This window comes from Mus caroli, chromosome 2 (genome assembly GCF_900094665.2).
Source record: "Mus caroli chromosome 2, CAROLI_EIJ_v1.1, whole genome shotgun sequence".
In the NCBI taxonomy this organism is placed as follows: domain Eukaryota; kingdom Metazoa; phylum Chordata; class Mammalia; order Rodentia; family Muridae; genus Mus; species Mus caroli.
In genome coordinates this window covers 23,591,665-23,607,635 of record NC_034571.1, presented here as the reverse complement: position 1 = coordinate 23,607,635, position 15,971 = coordinate 23,591,665, and the positions used below count along the sequence as shown (strand labels likewise).

Below are 15,971 nucleotides of genomic sequence, written 5' to 3'. Positions count from 1 at the left end.
CTCCAACTAGCGCTTCACGTCCCCAGAAGATAAAAGCATCAAGCCCCCAGAGCTGTCACTTTACATTTCCCAAAATCAGACCCTATAGGCTAAGCTCCAATACCTTCCCCTGCGGAGTGGCCCTGTAAGTTAGCTTGTCAAGGGCTTGCCGCTCAGAGCCTGGTACTGAGCTGAGGTTAGCATTTACCTGCCTGTGTGCTCCAGCTGGCCTTTCCCTGGGAAGAACTCAGCCTGTGTACTGTCCTTGCTATCCCAGAGCACTGGTGGGTGGCTCTGCTCACCTCCAATTTCAGGAGCTCAGGGACTCGCCTGCTTCGCCCCTACCCCACTTCTTATGGGCCTGCTCATTCCCACTCACTGCCTTATGCACCAGCCCCAGCCCCCAACTTCAGCTGGCAGAGACTGGCATCCAGGGCCCCAGAACACTGAGGTCTGGCACAGGCCCTTAGCCTATATACAAAGGCTGGGCATCCAGACATAAGAGCAGGCAGTCACAGTCCCTCACCTGGTAGGCATAAGTAAGACAGGCATTGCAGGAGTGTAACTGGCTGGGGCCAGGTGGCCTCTGCATGTGGCTGCACTCCAGGCAGCCTGCTCCTTTGAGCATGTTTCTAAAAAGCAGCCAAGGCACATGCAGAGGTGCCTTAGACTCAGGTCTACTGGGGCTGTAAGGAGCAGCAGATCAGAAACACCAGTTATTCAGTGATAGGTCAGGGCACAGATCACTCCAGGATGACAACAGTGCTCATGGCTGAGACATGCCAGATGTTGACACGTATAAAACCGTACCAGTGGCATAATCTGTTTTTGTTATACTTGGGGATACTCAGCTCACAAAGGAAGAGGGCTGCCTGTGGCCTCAACTCCCCTGACACTCCACTCCACAGACAGTAGTCTCTGTATGTCTGGCCTGCATTTTTTTTACGTTAATGTCTTTCCTACGCAGAGGCTATGTCCAACAGAGCAGAAAGAGACTAAGGGGCCTGTCCCTACCTGTCAAAGGTAGTCCCCCCCCTCCACATACCTATTCAAGTTGGCCCACCTATGGAAAAGGACACCCACCCCACCTACCTGTTGAATACAATCCATACTTAGCCTAACAATCAAAGATAGTCCCCAACCCATATACCATCAAAGATGATGCTACACCACTCATGTGTTGAAGATGGCATCCATCCCACCTATCTGAGATGGTACCTACCCTGCCTACCTATCAAAGACAGTGCCACCCAGCCCACCTGTCAAAGATGGCGCCCACCCCAGCACTGTGAGCGCTGTTCCGGTGTACGTGCAGGCCGGTGGCCAGGAGAATCCCATCTTTCACAGCTATGGAGCGGTGGGAGAAGGAGGCGATCAGCAGCTCGTTCCAGCCTGGGGAAGGGGTGAGGCATATGGTCACTCTGCTGTTTCTATGACCCCATCACTGTCCCTTCCCTCACCCACAGCCAGATCACAGAAGCAGCATGCTCTAGATTCATCTGCCACACTCAAGTTAGGGTCCTCAAAATGGGACCCCAGTAAGTGTACCTGGAGGAAGGTTCCTGAGCACCTGAGCGTGAGCAGTGCCTCTTCCTTCTAGCAAGCACACATTCTACCAATGTACCAGCCTGGGAAGTTCTGCCCGAGGACTCCCTCTAACAAACACAGGGCATGGAACCTTCTTTCTTACATGAAGAGGGCATGCATGTGCCTCAGAGGAGCTGGGAGACCTCCCGAGGACTTTCCCCATGACGGCTATGAGGTGACTGATGCCAGTCTGGAGCATGCAGAATGCCAGGAGAGTTGAGTACCGAGAGGAAAACCACCTTAGAGCCACAGGCCTAGTGCCATGCATCCCAGGCCCCAGCACTGACCAACCAGAGCTACTATGAAAGCACTAAAAATGGGCCTTCAAGAAGGAGAGAAGACAGGACTCTGCACAAACAGCCAGGGGCTCCTTGACAAGGTGGCATGAGCCTTTCAGCAGGTCCAGAAACTCCCTGTATTTTGAAATTCCAAGCCTTGCAGTTCCCATATCCCTGCTCCAAGCCTACCGGCCCCTTTTACAATGGGAAATGGAAGCAGTCAGCATGTGAGAGGTGGGGCCTGATAAGCTTCTTGCCACAGGGGAGATCACTCCCAGAAATGTGACCTCAGGGTCCCCATAAGGATATGTGGGGCCAATTCTGCCTCATCTCATTTCTAGGCACCTGAGCCCCACACTGAGCAGGTCACCCGAGGCTCCACCCTAGGGCTGTCCCTTCTACATGGGTTGACATGCCTCAGTGGCAAGTGCTCACTGGGACACCTGTGTTAAGCAAGAAGGCCAGATGGCTCTGCAGTTCCTACAGTCGTGGCAGTAAAGACCAGACAGTGGTGTTCCTCCTGAACAGTGCTTCCCAGCCTCAGAGAAGTCCTGTGTTCACATGGCTCATCCCACAAGCCCACCTAGGCAGAGGCAAACATGGCAGGATCCATCTTGTTCATCTCAGCAACCCATACCTACCAAGAGGTCTTTTCAAAGGGAAGGTAGGAAGATCAGTGCCCATGCGAGCCTCACCCCAACTAAATAGGTTCCAAACCAACAGGGAACCATCTCTGCTCATGGTATCTACTGGGGTGGGCTGAGGCTGAGAGCCCTTGGTGCAAGCAGAAAACCAAAGCAAGTCAGGGCACTCAGGCCCCTCGAGACAGCATGGTCTCCAGGGCTCTTCACCGGAGTGGGGCAGTGTCAACTGTCACCAGAGTTCTGTGGCGAGCAAGAGTTGCAGATGCCATTCTCAATATATTCCCATCTCTCCACAGGTTGGCGATCTAAGTCTCTCGATCCTAACACCCCTACTGGTGACCTAGTGGACTCTGAGCAACAGTCAGCATGCCCCAGTGCCCAGTTAATCAATAAGGACCAGGGCAGCCTACAGACCTAGCCTCAGCCCAAGTTTCAAGGCTACACTCCTTCCCAACAGTCCCTTGGCTATGAGAGAAACACACTCTTACACTCCAGACACTTGCATCAAGGCCTCTGCTCAGAAAAAAGTCTGAAGCTTCCAAGGTGACACGGCTGCAGAGGTCACACAGACCTGGCGGGCAGCCGAGAAGACCCTTTACCGACTTTCTCAGCTGGAAGGGGAAGGTAGCTCTATACCTCACGCAGGAGTGGGCAGGAGCCCACTGATCCACTAGCAGCCACCTGCCCAGGCTACTCACCTGCCCGTAGCAGGATGACCTGGTCGTCCAGGGGCAGCTCAGAAAAGTGTGGGATCCTCTTGGCCCACTCCACAAGAGTGAAGAGCTGCTTGTCTGCCGCTTGACAGATGTTGGTAACAGGGTCATTTGGCTAGAACGGAGGAAGGACATTGATCAAGCCTCACACCTGATACCCGACAGAACCACCTCTCCCCACACAAAACACCCATGGAGTGGGGTGCCAGGATCTGCATCCCAAACCATCTGAGGCCTGGCACAGTGAAAGGACTCTGAGAAGAGATCCGCCATAGTAACAGAGGCTGGAGGAAGCCCTGGCTTATTGGAGCGGGACTAGTACCAAGGCAGCGGTCATCAGAAGAAGCAGGAGGCTGTAAGTTAGAAGGGATGTTATCAGGAAAAGCAGATTAGAGGACATGGCTGACCTGAAGCTGGCCGGAGTCCCAAGTCAGGGGGCCTGGGGAACCTCCAAATCAGGAAAGGCAGGAAGATAAGAGTCAACGCTGCCCAAAACCTGACTGGGGCCCACCAAGACAGACTAGGGTCACACAGCTCAATGGCTGAAGGAAACGTAATCTGTACCATGGAAGCCTATCAGGTCTTCCCCACCCCTGAGAGCAGGTGCTGGGGGAAGAGAAAAAGGAGCCATTTAACAAGCAGGTGAAGGAGCTGAGATAGGGCCAGACCCCATCTTTAAAGGTAGCAGTAGCCACCCAGGTGAGAAGTCCTATCAAACATGCAAGTACAAGCTTGGGGCTGGACTGGTCTTTGCTTGGTCCGGATTCCAAGTCGCAGGTAGAGGTGATATCACCAGAAGCCTTCTAGAAAGTTCTGCCAGAAGAGGAACACCCAGACCTTGTTATAGGTGAGGAGCTCAGGTGGGCCTTACAGTAGGCTGGGAAGCCTACCCTGTCGGGTGGGCCAGGGTCACGGCCTCTGACCTCAGGGTGTGGTGGGCAAGAGTACCCAAGAACAGGATACAAGACTCCTGATTTTGAAAAAAAGAAGTAGCCAAGCATCGGATAAGGAGAGAACTGTCGGCTTTAAAGGGCTTCCTTCAGCTGACAGAAACCATCTGCTCAGCAGTGACGTTCAGTCTAAACACCCAGCCCCGTGTGAAGGGCCCGTGAAGCGCTCGGTGAAAGGCACTGACAAATCAGCTTCCCATCACTGGCCTGGCAGGACTGGCCGCAGGGAAGCCCAGGGCTGCAAGGACAGGGGATGGCAGCCCATGGTCCCCAGGACAGAGTCCAAAGGAATGGGTGACATCTCCCAGCCACACAACCCTCAGCAAACCTGAGAGGCCAGTGGAGCCCCGGCACCACAGGTACTAGGGACTGTCTGTCTGCAGCCTGGCTCTGCCTCTCAGCCACAAGGGGCTGCTCCGTGGATGTCCTCCTTCCCTGCCATCTCCTGGGGAGCAGCCCCAAGACAGGAGACAATGAGGGCCCTAAGCCAGCTGGGAGAACACATAGACCAGACCGTAAGACAAGCCTCACACCCAAGCTCTGTGATCTCAGCTTTCTCCCTGGCCACCCTCTTGAATCCAGTGTCACAATACTACTATGATTGGGAAAAAGAGCTCAAAATTATTCTGGGGCTGACTGTGGCCTCTGCGGCCATGTGTACACATGCCGTCTGCCAGGACTGGACACAAGGCTTGAGCAGAGGAGCTGAGAAGGAAGAGGCAGGGGCCACGTAGGTGTGAGGGCCCACGCCCAGCAGGCACCCACAGGAGGGCCGTCTGGAAGAGGGGGCTGAGAGTACTCTGGTCCTGCCCTGTTCCATTCCACTGTAGCTTCACTCCTCTCAGCAGACTCCACAGCAGACATTTAATGAGCTACCACTTGCCAGCTAGGCGTGGTCACAAGACCACCCAGGCAGGACCCGGAGGAGCCAGCAGCCCATCTGTGAGGCTAGGTGCAGCCTATCCTCCTCAGCTTGCCTGAGAGAAAAGACCACCAGGTTCATGTATGCAGATCAAGGCCAGTCACATGACACTGAAGCACACTGGCTTTCCACAGTGTCGCTCTAAAGACCTGAACCCTCATGGAAGAACAGCTAAGGCCACGTCTGAGGCCATTCCCAACAATGGCCTTACTTGATAAAGGAAAACCCTAGTCACCCTTCAGACCCCAGCCAACCACCCTCAGGCCCTATTTCACAAAGCAGAGTCCTGCTGCTGCTCTCCTCTCCCTTCCAGGACTGGTCAGAGGGCTTAGGGAACAGACTCCAACCAGAGCACTGGGCAGGTTCCAGTGGGCAAGGGTTTTTGTGCTCTCCCTCCATTGGGAGCTATCTTCACACAGCCAGGATTGGGTCCCCCAAGGAAGATTACCTGCAAGGCCCTATGCATTGTCTCCAGTAAGGCAGCTCTGGGATTAGACAGATGAATGCTGGGTAACAGGGGTGGGGGTGGGGGAATAGGAACTGTGTCACGGGTCCTCACAAATATGCAAGGGGGGATCTCCGCTCACAGACTAGAGAGGAAGAGACATGCCCAAGCCCCTGGGACAGGGCAAGGCTCCTGACAACACAGAGCTCAGTCACCCCACTGACTCCTGGGATAGCTCACTATACCGCTGCCCTGTGCCTGGAGTTGAAGGAAAAGAATTGGTACTCTGTGTCCACCACAGTCACAGGCTGAGACGAGGGTACTAAGATGCAAGAGAAGACCAGCTAAGTCTGCTTCAGGGGGGGAAGCTGGAAGGGATTTCCTTAAGGTCTACCTGGACTGGGTGTCCAGTGGTTAATGGCAGGACTCTGGTCCCAGATCTGAAGCCTACATGAGGGTCCAGATGAGGTCAGGATATCAATAAAAAGCTCATATGAGGCCTCTGGGTTTGTGCAAGGCCCTGCTCCAATCTGGGACATGGCTGCAGCCTCGTCACTGGGGCCTTGGGCAAATGGAGTACCCCACCCAAACACATCCACACTGGCCAATGGCCCCTAAGTGACAGCAGGAGCAGAGCAGGGGACACTTAGGGAAGAGCTCAGGTGAAAGTCCAGGAACAGGCATGGAAGCCAGGAAGATCTGAAACTAAGATCCTGTGAGCAGCCAGGAGGCGAACCAGCAGTGGGAACTATGGCCCTCCAGTCTTGTCTGGAGGCTACGACAGCTATAGGTGGCAGGTGGCACCGGAAACTAGGGAAGATGATTGTCTAGGCCATTCCTACAGGTGGCCAGCTCGAGGGTGACCAGCTGAAGGCCAAGAGACACTTCTGCTTCAACAGTCGTCACAACAGCTGCCACCCACGAGCGATGAGCACCTCCCTGTTGGCCTCTGCACCTTTTTGTAGCAGTGGGTGGGAAAGGGAGCTTAGAGGGCTCTGCCCAGGCTCAGCTCCACATAGCTTCTCTAAAGGACTCCCCTGCACTGAGCTCAAGCCTCACCGTGATGTAAGCCGAGATCCCACAGTGACCCTGCTGCGTATTTGGATGGGGCAAACAAGGAAGGCCAGCAGGAAGGCTGGCGTATCCCCACACTCACAGGGCCACCCAGCTGGACAGAGGTCTCATTGCTGGGGACAAAGGCCAGGCAGCCAAAGGGCTGGGGTTTGTTGGTGGTTGAAGCAGGAGGGTAAGAGAGTGAGTACAGGGGAAACTGAGGCAGGTGAGCATCTGACACTCACTGAGCTGGGGTTCAGCCCCATGTTTGCCTCCACGTATGTCTCAGTCTTGGGCTCGACAGCGAGCTCAGCTTCCAGAATCTTCTCTACAGGCATGTCCTCGTTGGCACTGCTGGTGGACTCCACCTCGTTCTCATTCCGGTCCTTGCCCCGCTGCCGCTCCTCCTGCACAGCTGTGAACAGGAGACAGTCACTGGGCTGGCCGGTCCCACAGTTCCTAGGACATCCCCCACATGCTTAGGGCCAGCCTAATACCTGCTTGCCCTTGCCACTGGATGGCTGTATACCCTTAACACACTCAGCTAATTATATAAATACACCAGACCCCATCTGAGCTAAGGGCAGATGGCCTTTCCTGGAGCTGATGGGTCACAGGAATACTAACAGGGGTTTTCAAGACATTGGTGGTCTAAGGATGTGGGGAAACCCAAGAAGGCTTCCTGGAAGAAGAAGTAGGAATGGGACTGAAGGAGGAGTAAAATGAAGAAACCAATTCACTGGAACAACGTATAAAAGTACCCAGGAGAGTACAAGACGTTCTCTTGATCAGGGGCAGGATGGGTGACTGTGACAAACAGGTGACCACTGAGGTGATGACAGTGGTCATCCACAGCAATAGACAGTCACACTCAGAGACACACTGGGCAAAGATGAAGGCACCCAATGTCCCATGCTCTCCATCCTTGCTTCTGCCAAGAAGCACTCCGACCTCACATAGCCCATAGCTTGGTCCCCTTCCTCCATGATGCCACAGGCCTTGGGACTGCCCACCCTGCTTCACACCCCAGACAACAGCCCCCACATAGCTGTGAGCAGCCTGGCTCTCGTGGAAGGAAAAGAACTAGTGGGGTGGGCAGGCTGACCTCTGGGAAGCAGGTCCAGTGCAGAGCCTCGGGTGGGAGCAACATAGCGAGTGTGCCTTCTCCTCCCACCCACCTCTAAGAACTCCTGTGAGCCTGTTCTACTCTGCTCCTGCCCGGACAGCCAACACGCCCCTCCCTCCATTCTGGGTTCCTGCAGCAGGCTAGGTGGAGACCTGGATGACCTCCTCTCCAGACCAGTGCCCCAGGAGGGTGCCTTTCGGAGAGCCCAAGGGTGTGGCCCAAGGGATCTTCCTGGTGCTGCTATCTCAGGACCTTGGTCAGAGCTCTCCTAACCCTTGGGTTCCCAGATGGTAGAGCACACAGCTCAGCAGGGCAGCACCAGCCTCCTGCTCTACAGTCAGACCTACCTCCTGGCCCACAGCCTCCTTGAATGGCTTACAGAGTAAATCACAGGGCCAACAGGAGGGCTGAAGGGGGAGGGCTTCGCACACTGCAGTGGCCTTACCTAGCCCAGCTAGAGCTCCAGGCAGCCACCTCCCAGGGAGCAGCCTTCTCTCCCCGTCCATCTCCCCTCAGCCCTCCCAGGATCCCACTGCAAGGCTCAGACCAGTGGTTCCCTTTCTTGCCACAGCTCTGCGTAGATTCTGAGTGACATTTTTAATCCCCTGGCTACTGCTCCTTGCTGGGCCCACCAATACCATTCAGCTGGGGCCAAGCTCCCCAAACCCAATGACCTGGTTGTAGCAGAGACTTTCTACCTGTGAACAAGCCAAGGATGGGAGGCTGGTCTGACGCCTGCAGAACACCAGCTGGGCTGAGGAACTGGGCAGAGGCTGGTGTTTTGCAAGCTTGGCTCTTTTGGAAAAATCTGACAGCAGGTTGGGGCTGGTGTAGAGTTGAATGCCATGGGCAGATGGTGCCCAGTCTACGGGGGCTACAAAAGGCTACCAGACTCCATCCCTTCCCAGCTGGGCTTCTACGGGCCCTCCATGTGGCTGCCAGTGCATCTGTGTTAGGGTCACTCCACAAGTCACTGAGGGCTCTGGCCACTCAGCTCACCAATACTAAGCAGCCCCACTGAGAGACACCTGAACAGACCAATTGTAGCCAGGGTCAGGCAGCCCTCCACCCCCACCCCATCCCAAAGCCAGATGACAAAACTCTTCTTCCACCTCAGGCTAGGACAGTGTCAACCCCACAGCCTCACCTTCCCAGATGGGGAAAACAGACTCTGAGGGCCAAGTGCCACAGCAGACTGCAGGCTCTGGGATGAGCCGTATACCTTGAGCAGCCCTGGTACTTTGGGCAATTCCTCTAGCATCTCTGTGCCCCACTTCCTGTAAAATGTCAATGCAGAGCCTGCCCTCCAGGGGACCCTGAGAGAAGCACCTGAGCAGGCTGGGCCCCACCCTGCTGGCCCAGTTTCATTCCCCAGTAAGGGACTTCCTTGCTCACAGAGACAGCCTTGGGATATAGGAAGCCCAGAAGGAGGCAACCCAGAAGGCAGGCCCTCACAGCAGCCACTTATCCCTGAGAGCTTGGCCATGGGCGGGTGAGGGGCTCCTCACACCTGCCTCCCATGCGGGGGCAGCTGAGAATTAATTAGCAAATGTTTTGTGAAGCACTTTGAAGCCTCCAAAGGCCCCAGCAGCTCAGGGCGGCATCGTTATAAATATTATCGTTTTATTTATAGACAGCGGAGGGGGCAGAGGGAGTAGGGGATTTATGTTTTGCCAGCTCAATCACCTTTTAGACACACTCATGTTTGACTTATGCTCCACTGGCGCCCGGAAGCCTCGGGCGGGAGGCGTCTGTAAATACAGAGCCTCGTTATCCTTCCAAGCCCGCGCAGGCCTTGCGGGGGAGGTGGCTGCCGCAGACTGAGATTCCCTCAGCCTGCTGGTGGTGCCTGAAGCCTGTGGTTCAGCCCTCCCAAGATCCAGATGCAGGCTGAGCAGGAGATGACCCTCCTCCAGCACACCTGGCTCCCACTTAGGACACACAGTCAAAAGTGGAGTGTTTGGGGTACTGCTCAGCCACTGGGCACAAGCAGAACTGAGGGACCTGAACAGGATATAGAGGCAAATGGCTATCCCAGACCCTAATGCTTCCCACGTTTGGGGCTCTGCCAGAAACTGTGGCCTTCCTCTGCCCCTTAAAAGCCCAGGGCTGGGCCTTGAAATAGGCAGGACCGGGTTCTATCAACACTGGCCTTACTGCCCCTTCTGAATACCCAGGCAGTGTTGGACGGCTTCTCCCCAAGGTCCCAAGCTCAGGGTATGGTATTCCCTCCCTCAAGGACAAGTCTGGGACAAGTCCCAAGAAGAGTGAAGACACAGACAGGCATGCATCATGCACAAACAACACAAAAATACACAGTGGTCGCCATGCTCCAACCTCACTACCAGCTGAGCTTGAGCTGTCTTCTGCTCTGTTCCACAAACTGTTTACTGAAGCCCCATGTTCAGATGGAGACACCAGGCCCAGAGAGGTAAAGACCTAAGCCTAGAGAAACAACTAAGATAGGGCCATTTCCCTATAGCAGAAATGGTGGGTTCACCTCTGTCTGTCTGTCTGTCTGTCTGTCTGTCTGTCTCTCTCTCTCTCTCTCTCTCTCACACACACACACACACACACACACACACACACACACACACACACACACACACGAAACTGCCATTTCCGCACCCAAGTGCTCCAGAGCCAGAGAACAGGGTGCAGGAAGCTAAGAGAGTCAGGAAGGAAATGCAAAGAGGCCTCAGGGGAAGGGAGCTGAGGATGGGGTGTGTAGTGTGCAGCCTCTCCAGCCTGCATATCATCACACTTGCAGGGCCCCCAGCCCTACCACCACCTGCCCCAGCCAACAGGCCCAGGCCCAGCCTGAGAAGGGCACTGCCTACCCCCAGCTGGGGAATGCTGCCAAACAAGTCCCTGTGGCTGCTTGCACACGCAGGCCCCTGCTATTGCCCAACATAGATGCTATCAGCCTGCAGTATCCTTCATCAGCCTGAAGACAGGGTGCCTTTCCCAGGGCAGGGCCACCCCACAGGGAGACACAGCCTTCTTGTGGTCAGCTCCCTCCTCACAGCACCTCTACACCCGTCTCGGTTTCCTGGGTTATGTGTGACCAAGCCTGGAAGACAGAGATCATTAGATTCCAGTTCCAAGGCTTAATGACTGCTGCTTGCCGGGACTGGGTACCTTGGGGGCTGAGCTAGCACGGGAGCCGACGGTGCACGTCCTGCGTTCTCTGGGCCAAAGGCCCTGGGTTGGCAACCGGCCTCACAACTTCTCCAAAGGCTGTCAGACTATCCAACTCTTACAGCCAACAGCCCCACCCACTACTCATAGAACTCTCCTAGTGGTTAGCCCAGGAGAACAGAAGGAATCAAATATTAATTCAGTCTGGGACTGGTCCAGATCCCAGGGTGGGGTGAGGGGCAGTGTCCAATACCTAAAAGCAAGCAGAAGTAGGGACCAGCCCTTGGGAATCCTCTCAAAGACCCCTGCACAATGGGCTCCCAGGATACTCTAGGGCCAACCATCTCAAGAGCAGAGCTGTGGACTACAGCCACAGGCATTGGGAAATAGGATAGGTCTCAGGTAGGCAAGAAAAAGTCCCTTCCCCCAGCCAAGGACCAGACATGGAATGGCAGTGCCCACCATGCCTAAGGACCTCCAGACATCTTAGAGCTGCCACACAGACACGTGCATGGCTTCTTTGTCTAGGGCAAGACAGTGCTTCACAGGGCTTACACTAAATACTCATAAATCCAGCTGGAACAAAGAGGCACGGGGGTGCATCTCTCTAGTGGAATGGGCAAAGCATTTCTCAGGTGTCACAAACACAGTGTGGCCCAAGGAACAGAGCAGGCTGCAGTGGAGTCCTCTTCTCTGCACCCCACTTCCATTTCTGTGCAGGGCAGGTAGCATTAGGCACAGGCATGGGGGGACAAGGACTGGACAGGGAGTGCTCAGTGCCCCACCCAAAGGAAGTACATAGTAAGACCTAGACGACTCCAGACTCCCTACCTCAAGATTTACTGTTCCACTGAGGTTAGGGGACATCATGTACAATGCCCACACCTCTGGAAGCCCAGGCAGCTGTAATCTGAATGCCAGCACCCAAGGTTAATCACGGGAGCAATGGTAGAAGGGTCATGTGAGCTAGAGAGTCCCTCTCTGGGGTCAGAACTCTAGTGCCCACCACAAGCCAGGTGTGCTGGTAGCCTTGGCTTTCACAGACACACTACTCCCTTCTGCTGGCACACAGTACCTAATCTGTCCATGCTCAGGCATCAGTCTGGACATATCTCTACATGAAGCCATGCTCACCACCCAACACTGGGTCAGGTACCAGCTCCCAAGCTCATGCTGACCAAAGCCAGGGACTACCTGTTTATCTGGTGGTCAATTTCAGAGGATGGGAGCTCATACCCAGAGATCATTAACAGTGCCCATCACCAGGAATAGCACCGAGAAAGAGTGAACTCAGGGCTGAGCTCAGCTCCTGAGAGGCTCATACAGCCTCAGGTCCACCTTCTGGCCACGGCCCACCCCAGATCTACCACTCAAGGACCTGTCCTCCAGAGGGTGTGCTGTATTGGCTACTCTCAGCAAGTGCTCCCTTGAGGGCATGTCCCCAAGGACAGACAGTGTACCCCCTCCATTGGCAGAGCACTCCCTCCCTTTGCTTTCTCACTATAGAAAAAAAGGGGAGAGCCAGAAGCTGGGATCTAGCTCAGCTAGACAACTGTGTTACGACTTGGCCCCTAAAGGCCATGGAAACCTCTCATAGAGGTTTTATACCAAAAGAAGGGGTCACTGTGAAGAGAAAAGCAAACTCTAGCAGTGACCCTACTCAGGAGCCCCTGAACAAAGGCGACTGAAGAGCTGATGGGAAGGTGGAAGGACACACAGTAGGCATTGGGAAGGTGGAAGGACACACAGTAGGCTGATGGGAAGGTGGAAGGACACACAGTAGGCATTGTGTCCCAGACAGAGGAAGCTGGAGGGGCAGTGCTGGGGACAGCGAGGTATAGAGCCTGCCTCAGAGAGTGCCCAGCCCTGTGAGGCCCAGGCCTAAACTGATGAAGGAATCTCACCCAGGCACCCATATAGACAGATATACAAACAGACAGACAGATACATACACCCAGACAGACAGACAGACACACACACACACACAAACACCAAACCAGAGAACTACTGTCCCACATGGAGGACCAGGAGGACACAGAGTAGCTCAGGAGGTCTAGCTATACAGCTTGACATCTGGGACCTCTGGGGAGTCACCTGGACTTGTCACCTAGCCTCCCGACCTCATACACATACATCTTGCTGATAAAACAGGCTCAGAATCCTGCTCCTCAGAGGACCTGTAGGCTAACAGGTAACCCTGCCAGGGATGAAACTGCAAGTGACCTTGAGAAGAAGGGAAGCCCAAGATGACCCTCACCTGAATTCAGCGGGCTCTGGGAGATACTTAGTGGTCTCTAGGGGCCCCTTCCCCCACTCCAACCCAAATGTACCTTATCTCATGAGCCTCCCTTCCCATCTCCTCCCTAGGCAGACAGAGATCATGTAGGTACCAACCAAGCCTCTCTTCCCACCTTCCTTGCCCCCACTTCTGCTTCCAGCCTCTTCTGCTGTGCTTCTGGCCCGGTGCTTGGTCTCCAAGCCTCATCTGTCTCCAACACTGCTGGCTCACCCCGGCCATACCTCAAGAGTCTTGTCCTAGGAGCCATGCTGCCAGTGGGACAGACCTGGTCTGTCTTGTCTGTTCTAAAATCCTAAAACCTAGCCACACGGTAGAACAGTGAAAATCTGGTTGGGGAAGGGCTGGCATGAAGGCAAGCTATCCAGACAGCTGTCTTAACAGCACAGGCCAGGGGCTCTGCTGAGCAGGAGGCACACAGAGAAACCTGCCAGGCTATACCAGAGTCTGGCAAACTGCAAACTGCAGGCCTGGACTCTGTATGCAAATGCCCCCCACATGAAGAATGCTGAGGAAGGGACAATGGAGGCCCCCTGATGAGAAGAGCATGCCAGGCAGCGGGGTGCTCAAAGCCTACCTTCCCGCTTCATGCCCATGGCCAGGCACTTCTGGTAGCGGCAGTATTGACACCGGTTCCGCTGTCTCTTGTCAATCAGGCAGTCCTTGTTGTCTCGGCAGGTGTAGGTCAGGTCTTTGCGTACTGTCCTCTTGAAGAAGCCCTTGCAGCCCTCACAACTGTATACCCCATAGTGTTTGCCTGCAGGGTGGAAGTAGAGGACGGGTGAACGTAATGACAAGGCCCTCTCTCGCCCACGTGTCATGCTGCAGACCGGGGCTCTGTATCCAGGTTCAGGCTGGACTCTGATCCTCCCTGTTCATCAGAGAACAGGTCCACCGCTACTACAGATTGGCGCTATGGGTCAGCAGCCCTGAGCATAGCATCCCCAGCAATGGTGGCCTTGTGCTCTCTGTGCCTGAGCTATTGTGCCCTGGAAGAGGATGGGCACTGTTCTCGGCTCAGGCTTGGCTCAAAATGGAGGCCAGCAGACACTACACCTCAGCCATCCATGCCTACATCTTCTCTTGGCATACCTCTAGACCACCCTTCCCATCCTAATGTCCACCTCACTTGAGGACAAAGTGAGACCCCTGGAGCTCCCAACCCACCCCTTATTCTATCAGGCACAAGGGGCTACCCTGGGCTCTTGCTTCTCTGTACCCAACCCAATGGAAAAAGCTAGGGACACTCAGTGAACTGTGCCCAGGTATTGTGTCCCTGCCCACCAGGCAGTCCTACCTGAGGAGCGGTCCCCACAGATAGCACAGATGTGCTTGGTGAAGGAGGCCATATTTCCTGAGGGATGGGCAGGAACCTTGAGGACGCCATTGAGGCCTAGTGGTGGCTTGATATCCTCACTGCTGCTCACGGGGTTCATGGGTGAATTGAGCTGCAAGAGGAGGGGGAGTAGGGTAAGTTAGCCCTGGCAGGCTGGGGATGGGCACTAATGAGAGCGGGGTCTCCTACAAGGAAAAACTCCCCTGTACAGAGCCTCACTCAGGCCAGAACAGCTACAAGCTAACAGGACCATCATCCTCAGAGTAGCCCCTCATGAGAGCCAGGCCACTGCAGGGTACCAAAGACCTCACATCTCAGTGATCCCAGCACTCTCGGCACCATACAAGAGGCTCACTTACTCCCCACCACCCACCAAGGAGCTACAGCTGCCACTTAACAATGTGCCATGGGCCCTGGACACATGAGAGCCCAGGTACTTAGCACTCCCCCACCACCCGGGTGAGGACAAGAGGCCCAGGTTCAGGGCTGCTATCAGGCTGGGCTCCTCCAGAGTCACACATATCCCCACCACCCTGCATGACAGTGGTATCTGGGGGCAGAACAGGAGAGGAAAGCAAATGGACACCCCAGACATCAAGCCATAGAGCCCATGTGGCTATCTTGGCTTCAGCACACCCCTTGCCTCTCCCTGCCCGCTGGCCGCCAGGAGCAAGCGTGGGAAACTCACCCTGTCACCCAGGCAACAGCTGCAGCGTCGCAATGACACAGCAGTTTTGGTTCCGCAGCCTCCAGCCTAGCTCTGCAGTAAGCACAGGGCCCAGAGGCGCTTCCCCCTGCCTGCCTATCTGCCAGGGCGTCAGAGCCCGGCTGGGTAGTCCCCCCACTTCTGAAAACCCCTGACAAAGGCAGAAAGCCAGCTGTGCAGTCGGCACTGGCCTTGTATAGCCCCTGCTGCTCCCCTGCAAGGGGAACCTCGCAGCCTTCCTCAGGGCCTCCTGCCCCATCCCCCACCCCTTTCTCACGGGGCAGGAAAAGAGCAGATTCTGCAGCCCTGGCTGGCTGGCACCGTGACCCAGACTGTGAGGTTCAGCAAGGATACCTCATCCTGGTTAGCTTTTGGGGGGCTGCTGGGGAGCCTGAAGACCCACACAGAGAACCAACCCTGAGTGTGTCAGAGGGGGTTGGAAGGTCTTGGCGGCAGGCAGGACATCTCACTGCAGAAGAGAGCAGTGTTCACTGGCTGAAGGCCCTATGTGGGAATCCTGGGGCAGCAGGGAGACAGCCGGCTTTTGCTGGCAAGACTGTACATCCCTCCACTCCACTCACTGTATGGGAAGCCTAACCCTGCAGGTTTCTGGAGGTCTTGGCTCTGGGCAGAATAAACAGCCTGGGGCCCGTGAAACCTGATGTCAGGGCAGAGCAAAGGTTGGTCTGTAGCACCCCCGGCCCAGAGAGCTCCACGGTAGGCAACCTGGGAACCTGTGACTTGGAAGATGATTTCTTTGCTCTTCCCAGATTTGCACTGACGGACCAGGACAGT

At 55.3% G+C, this 15,971-nt stretch overlaps 1 protein-coding gene across 5 annotated transcripts in view; it reads right to left on the bottom strand.

Annotated features, from left to right (window-relative positions):
* The window catches only part of Rxra (retinoid X receptor alpha), an 87,903-nt gene that overhangs the window by 7,339 nt on the left and 64,593 nt on the right, over positions 1 to 15,971 (bottom strand). For all 5 annotated transcript variants that reach the window (XM_021180527.2, XM_021180503.2, XM_021180494.2 and 2 more), the window contains exons 3-7: positions 14,432 to 14,582; positions 13,712 to 13,891; positions 6,817 to 6,986; positions 3,187 to 3,316; positions 1,239 to 1,371 (exon numbers count right to left, since the gene is read on the bottom strand). In XM_021180527.2, coding sequence (XP_021036186.1) covers positions 1,239 to 1,371; positions 3,187 to 3,316; positions 6,817 to 6,986; positions 13,712 to 13,891; positions 14,432 to 14,582 — 764 coding nt within the window. The remainder of the gene's footprint in view (positions 1 to 1,238; positions 1,372 to 3,186; positions 3,317 to 6,816; positions 6,987 to 13,711; positions 13,892 to 14,431; positions 14,583 to 15,971) is intronic.